Source organism: Labrus mixtus, chromosome 19, assembly GCF_963584025.1.
Source record: "Labrus mixtus chromosome 19, fLabMix1.1, whole genome shotgun sequence".
NCBI lineage: Eukaryota > Metazoa > Chordata > Actinopteri > Labriformes > Labridae > Labrus > Labrus mixtus.
Genome location: NC_083630.1, coordinates 12,407,665 through 12,423,740, shown reverse-complemented (window position 1 = coordinate 12,423,740; position 16,076 = coordinate 12,407,665). Strand labels below are relative to the sequence as shown.

General features: G+C 41.2%; 1 protein-coding gene across 1 annotated transcript in view; it reads left to right on the top strand.

The window, feature by feature from the left end:
• pola1 (polymerase (DNA directed), alpha 1) overlaps positions 1–12,626 on the top strand; it is a 61,900-nt gene extending 49,274 nt beyond the window's left edge. The window contains exons 36-37 of the mRNA XM_061064288.1: positions 2,816–2,912; positions 11,646–12,626. Coding sequence (XP_060920271.1) covers positions 2,816–2,912; positions 11,646–11,782 — 234 coding nt within the window. The 3' untranslated portion in view covers positions 11,783–12,626. The remainder of the gene's footprint in view (positions 1–2,815; positions 2,913–11,645) is intronic.
• The last annotated feature ends 3,450 nt before the right edge of the window (positions 12,627–16,076 follow it).

The window sequence follows — 16,076 nt, the reverse complement described above, 5'->3', positions numbered from 1 at the left end:
TTCCTGTTGGTAATAATAAAGCACTCTGCGCACACCTGATGGCAGTGTGGGGTCGGGGCTTAGCGTGCCCTCTCCAGCGTAGCAGGGAAATGACGAGCCAATAACTGCAATTAAACATGCAGTATAATGGCTAATCAAATTGACAGCCTCGGCTGTTCGCATGCCTCTCTCACAATGCCTTATCACAACAAACTATTATGAGGGAGGGTATTTCAGGCCTGATCCCCCTCTTTTCTTTCCCTCTCTCTGCCTCACAGTCTTTGATTCTCTCAATCTCTCACTGCTTGTTTCTGTATTTTTACCCTTTCTCTTCTTTCCCTTCTTTCTTTCCCTCCCACCTCTCTGTCTTGCTCATCCTCTCTTTCATTCTTCCCTCTCTCTCTTCTATTCTCTCTGTCTCCCTCTGGCAGGCTGTCGTGTGGCTCCAGTTAATTGCAGTGGAGATTAACAAAGCAAGCAAATTTGTTTTCTTGCTTTACTGTGTCACACAGAGGAAGAGCATTGTTTTCTCTTAGAGTTGCGTTTGAGTCATGTTTTGCCTACCTGTTCCTCAAACTGGAAAACAAGGTTTATTAATCTGTTTTGGATGTTTTTATTGCCTTGTCATGATTTTCACTCTTATGAGACTAGAGTAAAAGGATTGATAACTCATTGTGCAAACAGAAAATGTAATTATTTATAACTGTGTCCACTAAGTGGTGGCAAACGGTATGCATTTCTGTTAAACCCAGTGACTCAGTCCTCGAAACAGTGGTCACCCAGAGTTGGAATCCGACCTATAGCTCCTTTGACTCATGATATTCCCCACTTTCTCACTACCTGTTTTCGGAATCTATCCACTGTCCTACTCCTATCTCTCTAATACAGGCATAAAAAGCCCAACCACCACCCCAAAAAGAATGCTGCAATCATTGAAGCCAAGCCAACTTTCATTCATTTAGGACTGCAATTTAAGAATGTTTTCATAAAGGGATAATATCCAGATTATTTCACCACATATTTGTTACTTATTTGACTATAAAATGGTTTATACCTATCAAGACTTCCAACAGCCTTTGATTACGTCTTGTTTATCGTCACTAGATAGTCCATAGTCCAGGAACTAATGATTTCTGACCATTTTACTATTATGTGACAAAAAAGCTGCAAAATTATAGTTTTGAGAATCTAGAAATAAAATATAGCATTTTAAATTGGGTATGCTTTATTTTTAATTAGCAACTTCATCCAAATATTGAAAGACCTGAATCATAACTATAAGTTATGTACCACTAAAATTTTGATGAGATACGGCTGAAGAACAGGAAGGATGTGACTTCTGAAAGTGATGTTTGAGATTAGCTGGAGGAGAGAAACATTACTCTGTCGCACTTCTGTTTGAGTTTAAGCATATTGCTAACCTTGTTGTTAAAATGTCTTTCAAACATCTTGTTTCATGCTTAACAAATAAAGCTATGTAGAATTTAGCTAACTCTGCGCACAGTCTCATATAGTGTGGTGTTCCACAAGGCTCCATGCTAGGCCCTCAATTTAATATCAAAACAAGAAGTCTAAGTAGAAGTATTTTATTTGCGAACGATACAAATATTTTTAATGACAGTTAAAGATGAAAAACTTGCATTAACAGTGTTTTAGATGGTTTGCATTTCTAGTCCAAATGCAGTAAATAATATTTTAATGTGAAAAAGGATGCTGACAATCTTCATGCCAAAACACATCTCGGATAATATCCAGCCCATTTTCATAGCCCATACTGCACTCCAACATGTTTCTTGTATGAAGTCCTGAGGTGAATTATGGATGACAAGCTCAATAAGAAAAGCACTTATTATAATTTTGCAATAAAATAGCAAAACATACTTGGATTTTAGGGCAAGTAATACAAATCTTGTCAATAAAAAACCTAATGGATCTTCAATACTGTATTTTATCCCTTATGGCAGTAGATAGATTAGTTACAATTTTTAAATCCCTGTTATTAAAGAGGCTTCAGTCCTCAAATCGGGCAGCCAGGTTCAAATCCGACCCCATGGCTACTCAGACATGATAAAGCCCAAAATATAAATCTTTATTACAAAATTAAAAAATCCTGCTGATAAATCCCTGTGCAGACTCTGAGTGGACAGAGAACAGCGTTTAAGTAGTGCTTGTTGACACCATGAAGATCTGCTGTACAATTATGAAGACAAATCAGTTTAAAAAAAGATTTTAACTTAAGTTGTAGAAAGACTTTCATACGGAAAAGGGTTGTCAGGAAGACCGGCAGTTACAAGAGGAGAGCTGGACAGGGCCTTAGAAGGGCATCAACCCAGCAGCAGCAGCAGCAGTATCGGCTCCTTTGTGCAAGGAGGAATAGAAGGAGCACTTCTAGAGCCCTGCAAAATGAGCTCCAGCAGGCTACTGGTGTACTGACCATACTGTCAGAAACAGACACCACGAGGGTGGCATGAGGGCTTAAACGTTCGCTAGTGGGACCTGTGCTTATAGCCCATCACTGTGCAGCTCGATTGGTATTTGTCGGAGAACACCAGAATAGGCAGGTTTGCTATTGGCGCCCCCGTTCTAAGTACTACAGGAAAAGTAAAACGATGATAGGTTAAAAAAAAAAAAAAAAAAAGGTGTAAGGCTAAGAGAAGAGTCAACTGTTTCAGATCTATTAAGATGTCTTCCCCACAAACGTTGACATAATCGAAGCTTGCTACCCGACGCAACACTGTCAAAGTTCACGTAATATGCTCACATTCTGCACCAACTTCTGTTTCACTTGTTTTGTTTGAAGTCCCATTGTTTTAATCTGTGTGTGTTTTCTCTACAGTATTCGGAGAAGGCCCTGTACAACCAACTCTGCTTCTACAGGTTCATCTTTGACTGGGACTATGCATGCACCAAAGTTCTACAGCAGGATGAGAAAAGTAAGTGACATATATACGTACATATACCTACACACATGTTGCTGTGGCGTTAAGTCTTGCACCTAACTTTCAAAAGTGCTTTTTCTGATGGCTGCAGGATAGTTGTATAAAGTTTTGTGTAAACCGAAAAAAGGCTCCCCTTTTTAAAATGTGATCATATTTTATTCATTTCTGCTGTTATTATTATTCTGCAGCACCGCCTTTTCAACAGAAATCAAGTTACCAGGACGGCTTTTAAAGATGGAATTTTGATGTCTTGACAATGCTTCCTCACAAATACACGTACACAACATAGCATTAGCAATCAATGGCTCAATGTAAACCTTTTATCCAGGCTACACTTACAATATTCACCAATGATGCGACACACACCTGCGCATGCATACACACAAACGGCAGAGTATGAGCATTGGATGCAGGGAAAGGGGGGGGGGGTTAAGGACATTCAGCTCCTCGAGTCGACAGCCCTAATTTAGGAGACGGATTCAATCACACACACATACAGAATGCAAAACGCTCCAATCACTGGAAGAAAGAAGGAAAGAGCCCTCGATCGCTTTCCCTCTACCCCTACCCTCACTGTCCATCTCTACCGCTTTCTCTCCTTTGCTCTCTCTCCCCTTCCTCGCTCTCTCTTTCCCACTCTTGGACAGGCACTCGTTTGGCTGTGTTGATTGAAAACAGGTTTTAGATTTGGGGAAATGATAGGGGGAGTAATGGGCGCGCTGACGAAAGGATAGCCCTTCTCCTATAATGGGACATGGAGCGTATATTTCCCCCCTTGGACTCAAATAGACGCTACTCCAGTGCTCTGGGCGCGCTCAGTAGGCGTCAGCCACAAGGCCTCTTTACCCATAGTTCTCCCTGATTGATGTCACTTGATTAGAAAGGGCCGCTGGGCCGAGTGATTTATTTATTTGATTAAATATTTATGTATGTATGTTATTTATGTATGTATGCCTGAAAGCGTGTGTGTGTGCCATCCAGGCGCTGAGCGAGGCAGCCAAAGGGTGAGACAGCAGAGGTAAATATAACGTGTAATCAACAGATGACCACTCAGAAGATGGAGGGAGCTGAAATAGAGGGATTGGACCGTTGTAGAGGAGGAGGGAGGAAGGGAAGGAGTACTAACATGATTATAGCCTCCACTTTTGCTTTCTTTTATTTCTGTCCTTGCCCAGATGCAAGAAATCATCGCCAATCAATTCTCGACTCTCAGTCTTTCTTTATGTTCCGATGCTGTGTTTTTGATCCGCGCTGGGCTTCCCCCCCCCCCCCCCCCCCGAGTCTCATATTGTAACCCCACAATACAATACATTATTTACCTGGTGGGAAAGTGTTTGAAATGTGTACTCACAGTTTACTGTACATACAGAGGACACATATTACAGTCTTGAACACATGCTTCACGGTTGTGTAGCAACCCAATGTTTTGTCCGGTGGCGACTGAAAGCATTTTGTTGTCCACTCACTGATGCCAAATCATTGTCTTTGGCCAGCAATAAGGTGTTTAGAAAGAGCTTTCTGTACAAATTCTTATTTACAAATGTGTCACAGTTTGAATGCTAAGTGTTTACCTTGGAAAATAGAGCAGTTCTTACCGCAGCTTTGGGCTTTGACCGTAAAAGAAAAAAGTTTGTGTTTCTGTGTTAGAGCTTTGAAACCACATAGAGCTGAACGATAAAAAAAAAAGATAAAACAAACAGGAAATGATAAATGCAATGCGTCTTTTAATGTACCTTCATTTAAATTTCAATCAAACAATAATTTTCATATTGTTAAGGACTTGAAGTCATTTTCTAATTTGAAATCTTAACCCCCTCCTACTTTCACCACACACTGGATCCAGTCCTCTGACTGACTTCACAAAGAAACTTGTGCCTCACAATAGTGATGCTTATAAGTCGTCGACCATTTCTAATGACGTTCAAAGTTATGTTTAGTCTACATGACCAGCTCAGGGATTGTAACTTCTAATTAAACAAAAACTCACCACATCCAGCTACCTGTGACTCACAAAACGCTTCACAGTGTGCGCTTCAGGTCCATATATGAGGCCACAGCATTAACAAGCAGTGGGTGAGGTGCGGCTGATAGCAGGAATAAACTCATTTCAAATCTGTAACTAAAGGTCTGCCTCGAGCGTCGTACTGGTTCATCTGGAACGACAGCAGCGCCACCTGTTCCGCGTCCATTCTTACCAGCAGGGGAAACACACAGACTCTGCATACACAGTGGTCAGTAACTACTGATGGTGATATCAGACAAACTTTATTGTAGATTAGTCATAGAAACTAGAAAACTGTCTGTTTTGGTTTGCCTCCAGAAACACTAAAGAGTCATGGCGTTCTTTGGTCACATGACTGACATTACACACCCTGCAATGTTTATATTGCGCATGCCCACATCGTTTATGGGATGGTGAAACGATATATTGTTCAGCCCTAGTTGGTGTAGTATTAAGTAAATATTTTTTTTAGTGGGCTTCCTAAACCTTATGAGGCTTTAAGAAGAATTATTTCAGAAAAAAAAACATGTTCCAGAAAGTGTCACTTAGTTTTTATTTCCAAATCAGCTTGTGACCTCTCAGATTTACACGGTGTCCGGTTTGCTCCAGATGCTCCGTTGGGATCACAAACCCCCCCCCCCCCCCCCCCATGGACTCGAGCCTCACGTGATCCGCAGATCATTCAGTGTAGAAAAAGTCAATTCAGGCTTTAAAGAAAACAAACAATTACACGCGTTTTGTGCGGGCTTTCACACAGAAACATGTGCTGTTCGGTCCAAAAACTGAAGATACAGCCACTTACCGCAGGCACAGCCTTTGGTGTTTTGTCTGACTGCACAGCACTTACACACTGAACTTAAAGATGAACCCAAATAGTACCCACAACATACTGTTAATGTTTTTAATCCAGCCAGTTATGGCAGATCTGTGTGTGTTGTCGATAAAGGTTATTACAACATGCTACAGTTAATCTTGACAAACAACTATTCCTATCAAATTATTTATATCCAACACACACACATCAATTCTCTAAAAGTGGAGGATGCATGTATACTGACTCACATGCTGCGATAAAGTGTAGGTTTAAGGTGTTATCCCTCTGTCCTGGGGCAGTAATACCACATATTACTGCATTACACACCCAGGGGCCACGCTGCTCAGATTACAGGGAGGAGACATACAGTTCTATACACACTTCTCCACCTTGTTGTTGTGACTGTTTGTGTGGTGAGTGTCGTTCCCGTGGGATTGCATGCTTAGAAAGATGTTTGGGCCGTCTCATATTCATGTTGTTAAATTTTCTTTATGGTGGTGGTGAAAAGTGCTCTAAAATGTAACTTCAACTGAAGGAGCTGGTTAAACATGTCAGCAACTTGAGATTCTTTCAACTTGATATTCTTTCTACCATTATTAAAGAACAGAAACTGTAAATGTCCACTTTCAAAGATCCTGGTATCAGACTTACATATATGAAATAACGTAGTCAGCACTTTGTTTTTCTTCTTAAACAAACCAATCCCAATGTGCAAACAAATACTCCTGATGACATATTTCATACCTCTTCATTGTCTGAAGAACTTAAACACCATGAACTTGCGCTGTAAAATAGTTTAAATGTTTTCTATTAATCATGAAAATAGTCCCTGACAAATGATCCATTTCGTCTTTTTAGAGTAAGAATCCATTTGAACTTTGTTTTCTCTGTGTGTGTGCGCGTGTGCGTGCCTGTGTGTGTGTGTGTGTAAATTTGCAAACGTTCAATTGTCTTATCTACATGTACATTGCATTTTTGCGCCTGATTGCTGCTACTGAGTAAAACATGGAGGTAATTTTATCCGCTGCAGGAGATCTCTAATAGATTATTCACACATAGACAGACAAACACACACACACACACACTATGAAAAAAAAAAAAACATGCTGTCCGTTCCGTAGCTGGGAACATCCCGTATCAATGACTTTCAAATCATTTGATGTCACTTTTTTTTCTCTCCATCTCCCCCTGCTCTCCCTCCCTCCTTCTCTCTATCTGCTGCCTTCCTCCACCCCATCTCCCCCCCACCCCACCCTCCCTCCAGGTCTAAAACTGGAGTGTGGGCAGTATGATTGCGCGTGAGCAATAATGTAATTTTGCCGCATTGATAAAATATAAATTGTCCTTGAGCTGCGCTTTTCTAATGATCCATTTACCGACAGCTTCCCTGCCACCTCTGAGCACTCTGCGTTCACTCATCTTCTCCCCTCCCACTCCTCTTCCTCTCTCCTTTTCTTTTTTTCTTCCTCCTCTACATTTTCTTCCCTCCCTCTCTCCCTCTCTCTCGCTCTCTCTCTTCATCCTCCTCTCTCCCCTCCCTTTCTCCGGCGATACAAAGCGGGGTGGCAAAAATCCGCGGGTGCGATTGTCAAATCAATTATTCATTCTGTGCAATTACACTCACACAAAGAAGTTTCCCTGTGCTCCGAGTGGTGATTAAATTAACTGCTATTCCAGCTGCCCGTCGCCACCAGCCTAATAGAATATTCATGGAGGCGGCCGACGGAATGGCCGATCTCCATTAACTTCATCATGCTCACTTAATTACAGGCTTGTTATTGTATTTACACCTAGTTAGAGCGTGCAGAGCCCCGATCTACTCATGCCCGGCACCGGCAGAGTGTGTGCAAGTGTGTGACAACACCTAGTTAGAGCAGAGATAACCCCTGATACACTCACTGTGAGTCTGCATGTGTGTGTTTATGAGTCCATGTCAGTGTGTGTGTGTTGGTGAGGGACACAGAGATGATGTCAATCAGGTAAAGTTTTTCAGATCTAAAGCTACAGTTTGCTTTCTATCCGTACATAGTGTCTTGTCCTTCATTCCAGTCGTCCTCACTTCCTTCCTCGTTTCCACTCCTCGCTCCCTTTTTCTCGGCCTTCCCGGCAACCCTCTTTTCTCTCCTTCCAGCTCACCCTCGCTCTTTAAGGGAGGCTATTTATTTGAACGGCACTCCCCACTGTGCTCCGACTTGCAGCGCGGTCTCTCCCTCTCTCTCTCTCTTTCCCCTCTCTGTGACTCTTAAATCATTCTTTTATCAGTTCGCCACACAGTGATTGAGGTAGAAAAGAGAAAGGGAGCGAGGAAGTGGGGAGAAAGAAGAGAGGAGGGGGCAGGGGGGGGAGAATTATTTTCCCCTACCTTTCAGAAATGATGACATGATTGCTTTCGCTTGATCATGCATCATCACCTTCCCTTCTATTCCCCCGATAAATAGACTCGTTTGTGTGTCTCCCTGTTTTCTCTCCCCCCCCATCGCTGTCCTTGCTAACATGAGGATTATCTGCTAATAGGTGCTGCTGCCGTTAAAAGTCAACCACACCATCCTGTGTGTGTGTTTGGTCACTGACACATGGATGTTTTTGAGTCGCCATGACTCTGACTTAGTGTGCTTTTTAAGTGTTTAACCACCGTGTGTGTGTGTGTGTGTGTGTGTGTGTGTGTGTGAGTGTGTGTGTGTGTGTGTGATCTCTGTGTATCTAACCTTTGTTTCTCTGGGCAGTCAGTGGGATGGTATTTATCCAGCAGCTGCTAATGCAGCGGGCAGGAAGGACTGTGGAGATGTAGACATGACGACCAGCCGTATGGACTGTGTGTCTGTTTCTATACAGTAACTGAGCCTGATAAATAATGAGCGCGTCACTATTATAAGCAAGTTTTTTCTGTGTCTTTGCATGTATAAAAAAAACAATTATAAAGACTTTAGAAGTCATACATGTTCATTCTTCTTACTCTTTATGTTCAGAAAGTTGAGTGATTGATAAGTACATAATCAAATATTATTCACTTATTTATCTACACAAACATGTTCAAAAACTTAAACTGGAATGTTCCAGCGTCTCGTATATGAATTACTCTCTCTTTCTCGTCTTTGTACGTCGAACATCTTTGGATTGAATGCAATGTGTGGGACACGGGGAAACCAGTTTAAAGAAGTCATCCTTTATGATGTGGTGATGTAGATAATAACGACTCATTCTCTATTATTGATGGTTTAATCCCTTAGCTCTCATAATGACTTGCAGTTCAAAGCCCTTCTATACTTTCACTTTAGAAATCATTTTCATACAATATATACACATACTTGTATTTTCATTTCAGAAGGGAGAAGTCATTTTGGTTCATGTGATTGGTTGATCCTAATTAGAGCTGCTGTCTAGAGTTTGTGAAGGTTTCAGCCCTGGTTTGCATTCTACAGTATTCAATGTTATTCCCTCATAGGCTTACACATTCTTTGTTTGTTTATTGAGAAAATGACTCTGTATTGGTTGTTTCACAAAAACTTAGATTTATTCCTTTTTTTTTTTTTTTTAATTTTAACAAAGTTGTTACACTTCCGAAAACAAGATCCCCACTCTGAAAGGAATCAAATAATTCACTTTAGCACAAATGTATCAAGATAAATGGTTCTCTAACTTCCCTAAAGGCAAACAGCAATGTTACTGAAGTTCCACATCGGAGCCTATGATATGTTCTTTTCATCCTTTGACATTGTATGTATTAGATGGTCTGTTTATTGAAAGTATTCTATCAGATGTTTATGTTTATGTTTGTATGGCAGCCTCTAAGAGGTTGGTTTTTTTATCTCAGCTATGTTAACAGACATATAGAATCAGGGCTTTTTACCTGATGATTTTAATGTTAATTGAACAGAAAGAAAATTATTTCTGAAAAATATGTTGAAATGTAGATGAGTGCTGTTTGAAGACATCAACCGCAGACAAACAAACGTTCTCTCATTTAAATTTTTCCTGCTTCTTCCCCCGATGATTTCCCAGTCAACACGTTATTATTCTCCATACAGCTTGCTGCACTCTTTGCTGTGATAGCGTGTTATTATTACTTGGTTTCATGATACTTCATCTACACTTGACGTGCAGAATAATACTGTAAAGATTTGGTTTTGGTGTCCACCCTGCCTGAGAGAGCAGCTCTCAGTCGTCTCTGTGGTCTCATTACGGACCACCTAAAGGGATAATAGGGACCAGACATTGACTTTGTGCTCTCATTGGGCTTTCCTATCGATCTCATGATTGTGTGTGTGTGTGCGCGCATACATGTGAGCTGCCATCAACTACAACCTCTGACCAATTCTGGTTTTCCCCCTCCTGGCCCTCACAGTGATAGCATTACAGGCAGATAGTTTTAGATCTGTTAGCTCTTCCCTGAAGAGTGAGTGTTTGTCAGTAAAAAGAAGACGGAGATGATGCTTTCTCTGCTCCTCGTCCTGTGTGATTAAGCAGTACATAGTCATATGGAGGTAGGGGGGTTTGTCATCATCATTAACTCAAAGCTCCTCTGAAGAGTTTGAACTGGTTATAAAACAAACTGAAATGAAAATGTATGCCCCTTTTCGGGCTACAAAATCAAACGAGCGTAATGATTGAATGATTTTAAATGCTTGAGCTGCCGTATGGGTAGGTGTCATACGAAGTAAACACAGCAAATATTCTCAGTGAGTGACATGTTTGACTGGTAAAGACAGCAGGATGAGAAGAGGTACCACAGGGGGCGCCAAAACCCACACAAGCCAAACGTTTCCAAGCTTTAAGTTCAATTACTTGCAGAGATGCAGCACGTACCACTCATTGACAGATTCCCATTTTTTCCAAGGTCTGACCAGCCGATTCCGATTTATTTTCTTTAAAGCTCCTGTGAGAAGTTTTTAACAGGTTTTGAAATGAACTCCATGCTGATGTCTCTTTTATGAGCTCCAAAATCAAGCGTGACCATTAGCAAAAGGATTGACAATTTCTATCAGTAGGTTTTAGGACTTTAGGGGGTAGGTGTCAGATGGGAAGATTTACAGCATACGTAAAAAAACAGACTTTAAAAAAAATATATATATACATTTTTCACTTTAAATACTAAGATTGAGTAATACAGTTGACTGTTTAAAGAAGAGATTTTTAAGCAGAAAACATTGTCAATGCATGTACGCGACAAGATCAGCTCAGACATAAGAGATGGAGCCAAAATTGACGCGAAGAAAAATGTCCTAACAGGAGCTTTAAAAAACTGTAATTGACAGACAAAAACAAACAGTTTGGTAATTTTTGTAAATTCAATCTATGTTCATAATGAAACATTACCTATTAATTAGTCTTATTATTGATATTTAAAAAAAAAAAAAAAAAGCAAATCTGAGATTGGCATTGGTCACTGATAAATCGTCTGAACAGGCTGCAAATCTGCCTCCGATTGGTCGCTCGTTGCACCTCTCTGCATAGCACCTTTCAGGGCCTACCAGGGATAAATCTATTTGAATTTGTACTCCACTTGTAACATTACTCCAAATTAAAAGCCAGATTTAAAAGTTAGGTGTTAATTTCCTTTTTAAAATACAGAACAGGGCAGTGTGTTTTCATAGTTTAGGGACATAAAAAAGTCACTCTCACCAGTACATTTATGGGACATTAATAATATTTAAAAGAAAAGCAGTGCAGGACCTCTGTGATCTTGGAACATCAAATAAAAGGTCTCTGACGGAACATGGGCTTAAGCAGTGGCTTTATTAGTTCATTTAAAATTCTGGCTAAAGCCTTTTTTTTTTAAGTCGTAGTCAATCATCACACACACAAACAGCAGTAGTAGTATATCATCAGCGTTGATGCATTCGAGGAGCAGAATCATATTCCATTGAGCTTTAGTGATGATAACGCCTCTCTTCTCTCCTTCCCTCGCCTCCAGATCTTGCAAAGCAGTGGAACCGAGAGAAAGATGTGTACCGGAGGCTGAAGGAAGTGCCCGAAAAAGCTTTGGCCACCAGCGGCTATTCAGAGATCAACCTGGCCAAACTCTTCCAGGCCTTCTCCTCCCTCAAGTAAAACACACACACCAAATGACGACACTGCCGAAAGGCTGCAACATCTGACTGTCACAACAGGACATTTGCACATTCAGCTGCATTGGCTGTCCCTGTTATTGGTTAGTGATTTTAGGGTTTCCACGTCCCAACCCTCGTATCATCTTCCCTGAACCTAATGGGCTTGTTACAGGACTTAAAACCCAATCACACCTTTTCACCTGCCTTCATTTTCTTCATATAGACATTCTGCGTGCACACACACGACTTGACCCCATCACCCTGACTGTATGGTTAAAGGGGGGTGTTGCAATCATACCTAAATGACAGCCTATTGTGTGTGTGTGTGTGTGTGTACGCGGAGGCTGGCTGTACCAAGATGTGTGTGTGTGAAAATGACTTATCCTCAGAGCAGCCAGTATACTCCAAAAGGCGCTAATTAGCCAATGATAGTGACCCAGCCCGCTAACACCGCTGGATGCCCGCAGCGATCGGACACTTGTTCTGATTACCACCATTCATCCCGAGTGTGTGTGTGTGAGTGAGATCAGAGGATGAAAGAAAAGGAGGATGCAGGGCGAGGGAGGCCACGCGCTCTGCTCTCTCACTCTTTTGTCTCCGTATTGAACAGCTGATCTTCTTCTTCTTCTCCACCGCCACTGTTTAACTGATGTCATTTCACTTCCCCCCCTCCCTCCTGTGGGCACATTGTGTTTTAATGCCTGTCATTTTCTGTGTATGACTTGTTAGTTTATGTATTTTTTTTGTTATTGTAATGACCAGAATATGTATTTGGTATTTTGATATTGATAAGAAATTGTTTGATACTGAAACCTTAATAAAGAGCTAAATGAAAAAGATGTCAATCTTGTGATATTTGCCATGTGTGGGGGTGTGTGGGGGGGCAGACATGGGTGTATGGCTATCTTTGGTTGTGTTCTTGTTTACTGTTACACTACACCTCCACACTATGTTAGTTAACGCGATAAAATCACTTAAAAGTGAAGCTTATTTTAAAAATGAACAAAAGTGAAAGAATGCATTTTTAATCAGTTTTTCTGCATGTCGTTATGTCAATCAATGAGTCCCTGCACTTTCCTTTAATATTCAAATGAGCTACAAGTTTCCACTGTTCAACTGACCTGTCCGTCTCTACAGTACAATGAACCTGAGTTGATCCCACATACACCTCCCTTCAGTAATAATCACTCATAAACAAACATGTCTCAATCCCCTGGCCATGAATAGTCCCAAACAAACGTAGCCAATCATCCCTTCACTTTATTTTTCACCATATTTGAAGGTGAAGTTTGGTGATTACTCTAAACGTAATGCTTGAGGCATCTGGATATGTTACTATGTTGTCTTCCATATTTAAAGAAGTTGTTCTTTATTTCTCTTATAGCTCATTGAATCCAAAAACAGACCCAAAGCCAACCTTAGGGGCCTGTGAGCCTAAAGCTAAAAAAGTATGTGCTGTAGACTTTCATCACTGTTCAACCCCCAATAAGCCACAAGTTTCCGCTTGGTGATCATTAGCATGGCTGAGTGGATCTCTCATACCTGTCCTGCTCCTCATACTCACACATGATGACAAGAAGTACTTCAAAACCAAAACATACAATAAATTGATCCTAACAATGCTCAATGCCTGAGTAGTCTAAGCCTGGTATTGTGTTCTTTTAGACTTCTATAATAATTTTTTTTAAAACAACATTAAAATTAGCCACAAGTTTGGACTGGGAGAAGAAACTGCTATTTAACAATGAACCTGAGTTGATATCAAATACTCACTAGTACACAAATAGTGTTAAACAGCTGTAACTAGACCTATACAAATGCCCAATGAACTCATCTTTGAGTACCAACTGAGTAAACTAAAGCTGTTTTAGAGATTATCTTACCATATAATATATCACTCCAAAGAAATAAAAGAACAAATATCATTTGATGTCCTGGTTTTTTTCATGCAGAAATGGTACGGCTCAAAACAGCAGAGTGCACGGCTGTGTTTGTTCATTTTAAGAAAGGAGACATCAGGAATCACATTCTAAAAAGCAAACATCCTCGGACTTCACACAATCTACTAAATCTAGCTTTGTTGGCGTGTCAATGCAAAATGCCTTCATTACATCAAATAACTATTTAAAGAGAATTAAAGTTGACCCCCCCAAAAAAAACCTGCTTATTTTGTTCTATTTGGTCTAACACAAGCTTTAACCTTACAACAAACTTCAGTCTTAAAACTTTAGAGTCTAATGGAAAATGTCTGTAACTTAACAAAAGTCAGACAGGACTGTTAGTTTCATTGAGAAAGATGTAGGCTATACTCGATCGGCCATATACAAACAAATTAGAGCTATCTTTGTAAACTCAATGGTATAATGTGCTCAGTTATGAATGTCATGGTATATCTTTTCATTATAGTCTCACTTTGTAAACTATATGTTTCCTCTGCTGTAGTTAAAGTTCAGTCTGTAACTCGCTCCATCAAGTGTTTCAGCATTTTCCTCTGAGAATTCTGCTTTTGTGTTAATACAGTAAATTTTTTTTTACTCCGTCCTGCCGCGTGCATTTCCATAAACACTGCACGCCTCACAAATCACTTCAAACCACTGTGACTTGTGAAGGCAACCTTAAGTGGGCTGAACACTTAAACCGTGATTCACTATGCAATGGATAGAACATGCTGTGTGTGTGACAAAGTGTCTCACTGCATTTGCAGTCTATTGCTCATAATTTTACATATTTATCAAATCATATCAGCTCCACTTCTTCTCCCACATCAGACTGTTTTTGCTCTGGATTTAATCAGCCCATGCAAGCCTGCTTTTCCCACTAAACCAGGCTGCAGCTTTTTCAAGTGAGGGCCCCGTTTTGTCCTCCCAGTTTGGACTAAACCCAGTCAATTTGAGTCCCTCTGCATTAATTCGAACCTGCTAAGCTAATAAGGTCGAACAAGTCTCTTTGTATTGTCGTGTTAAGCTTTATTGCTTGTCGTTTTGACCAGCGATGAACAAGGTAGGCTTTGATGAGGGAATTAGTCCTCTATTCTGTCCCTGTTATTCATGGCGTGGAGGAACATACAAGCAGCAGAGAGGGTGTCAAAAGGAGAGCTGGTCCTATTGCAAAGTGTCTCCCTTGTTGGAGCTGAAAGGGCGGTTATGAGACGATAAACCGCTTAATACACTGAGTTAATTGGATGAGAGCAAGAGAGACGGGGAATTAAGGGGCGATCCGAGAGGGGAGCGGAGTGCCATGGCCCGGCTATTCAGGTCTTTCATCGGGGCCGGTTCTCCGCCTGAGGGGGGAGGAAAGAGTGCGAGTGAGGGGGGGGGGGGGGGGGGGGGGGGGGGGGGGGGGGGGTGAGTCTGTTCATCAAAGCGCCTTTTAGAGCGCCTCTCCCGGGGACTGAGTGAGGGACTGATCCGGCTGAGGCTGTGGAGTGATTGGGTCTATTCTCCCTCAGTGCGCGGACGCGGTGGGAGAAACGAGGTCCGGGAGAATCCAAATCACGGAGCCAAATCAAGTCCAGCAGCTCTACAGAGGAAAAGGGAAGAGGGGGAGGGAAAGCGGTGATGAAAATGGGCTCAAGTCAGTGGGAGGACATTTTCTGGACACCTGGGTTAACCTGTAAGAGAGAGTGGGGAGGGGGGGGGGGGGGGTGTGGTTTCAAGATCCAGCGCATTGATACAATCTGTCAAATCATGTAGATTTTTTTTTCCTTCTTTTATAAAGCGTCGGATGATTGGACTGAATTCATATTTTTTCTCTTTATATCAACATCCATTATAAAGATCATTCATGCAACAAGAAGCCTAATCCCACATGGGCCTGTTTTAAATGAAAGAGCACACATCCAACAAGTGTGACTTTATAAATCCACAGCCATTGCCCTGTGACAGCATTTCAATTTTCTCGCCTTTTTGCGCCGCAAAGAAAAGTTTAAGCCTCGAGCCCAGCAGGTCACCCGCCTCCCGGCATTCCCCAGATATTAGGGACAAATTGGTTTGCCATTCATTAGTTATATTCACAATAAGATTAAAAAAAAACTCCCCGGACAAATCATCAAGCCCCTATAGGGCCACGCAGGAAAAACACACATGCTCCAATGAGCTTCAGCAAAAGACGGAATTTAAAAGACATCACACATTGTGGAGGATGGTGGCTGCACAGGAGAAAATTGCTTTTATTTTGTTCCTTTCCTTCTTTTTTTTTTTTTTTTTTTTTGGCATTATGCTCCATGAAGCAGCTAGGTGACTTTGTGCGAGGCTGTGAGTGTGTTTGGATAAATTAATGCGCAGAAGAATCTCTCC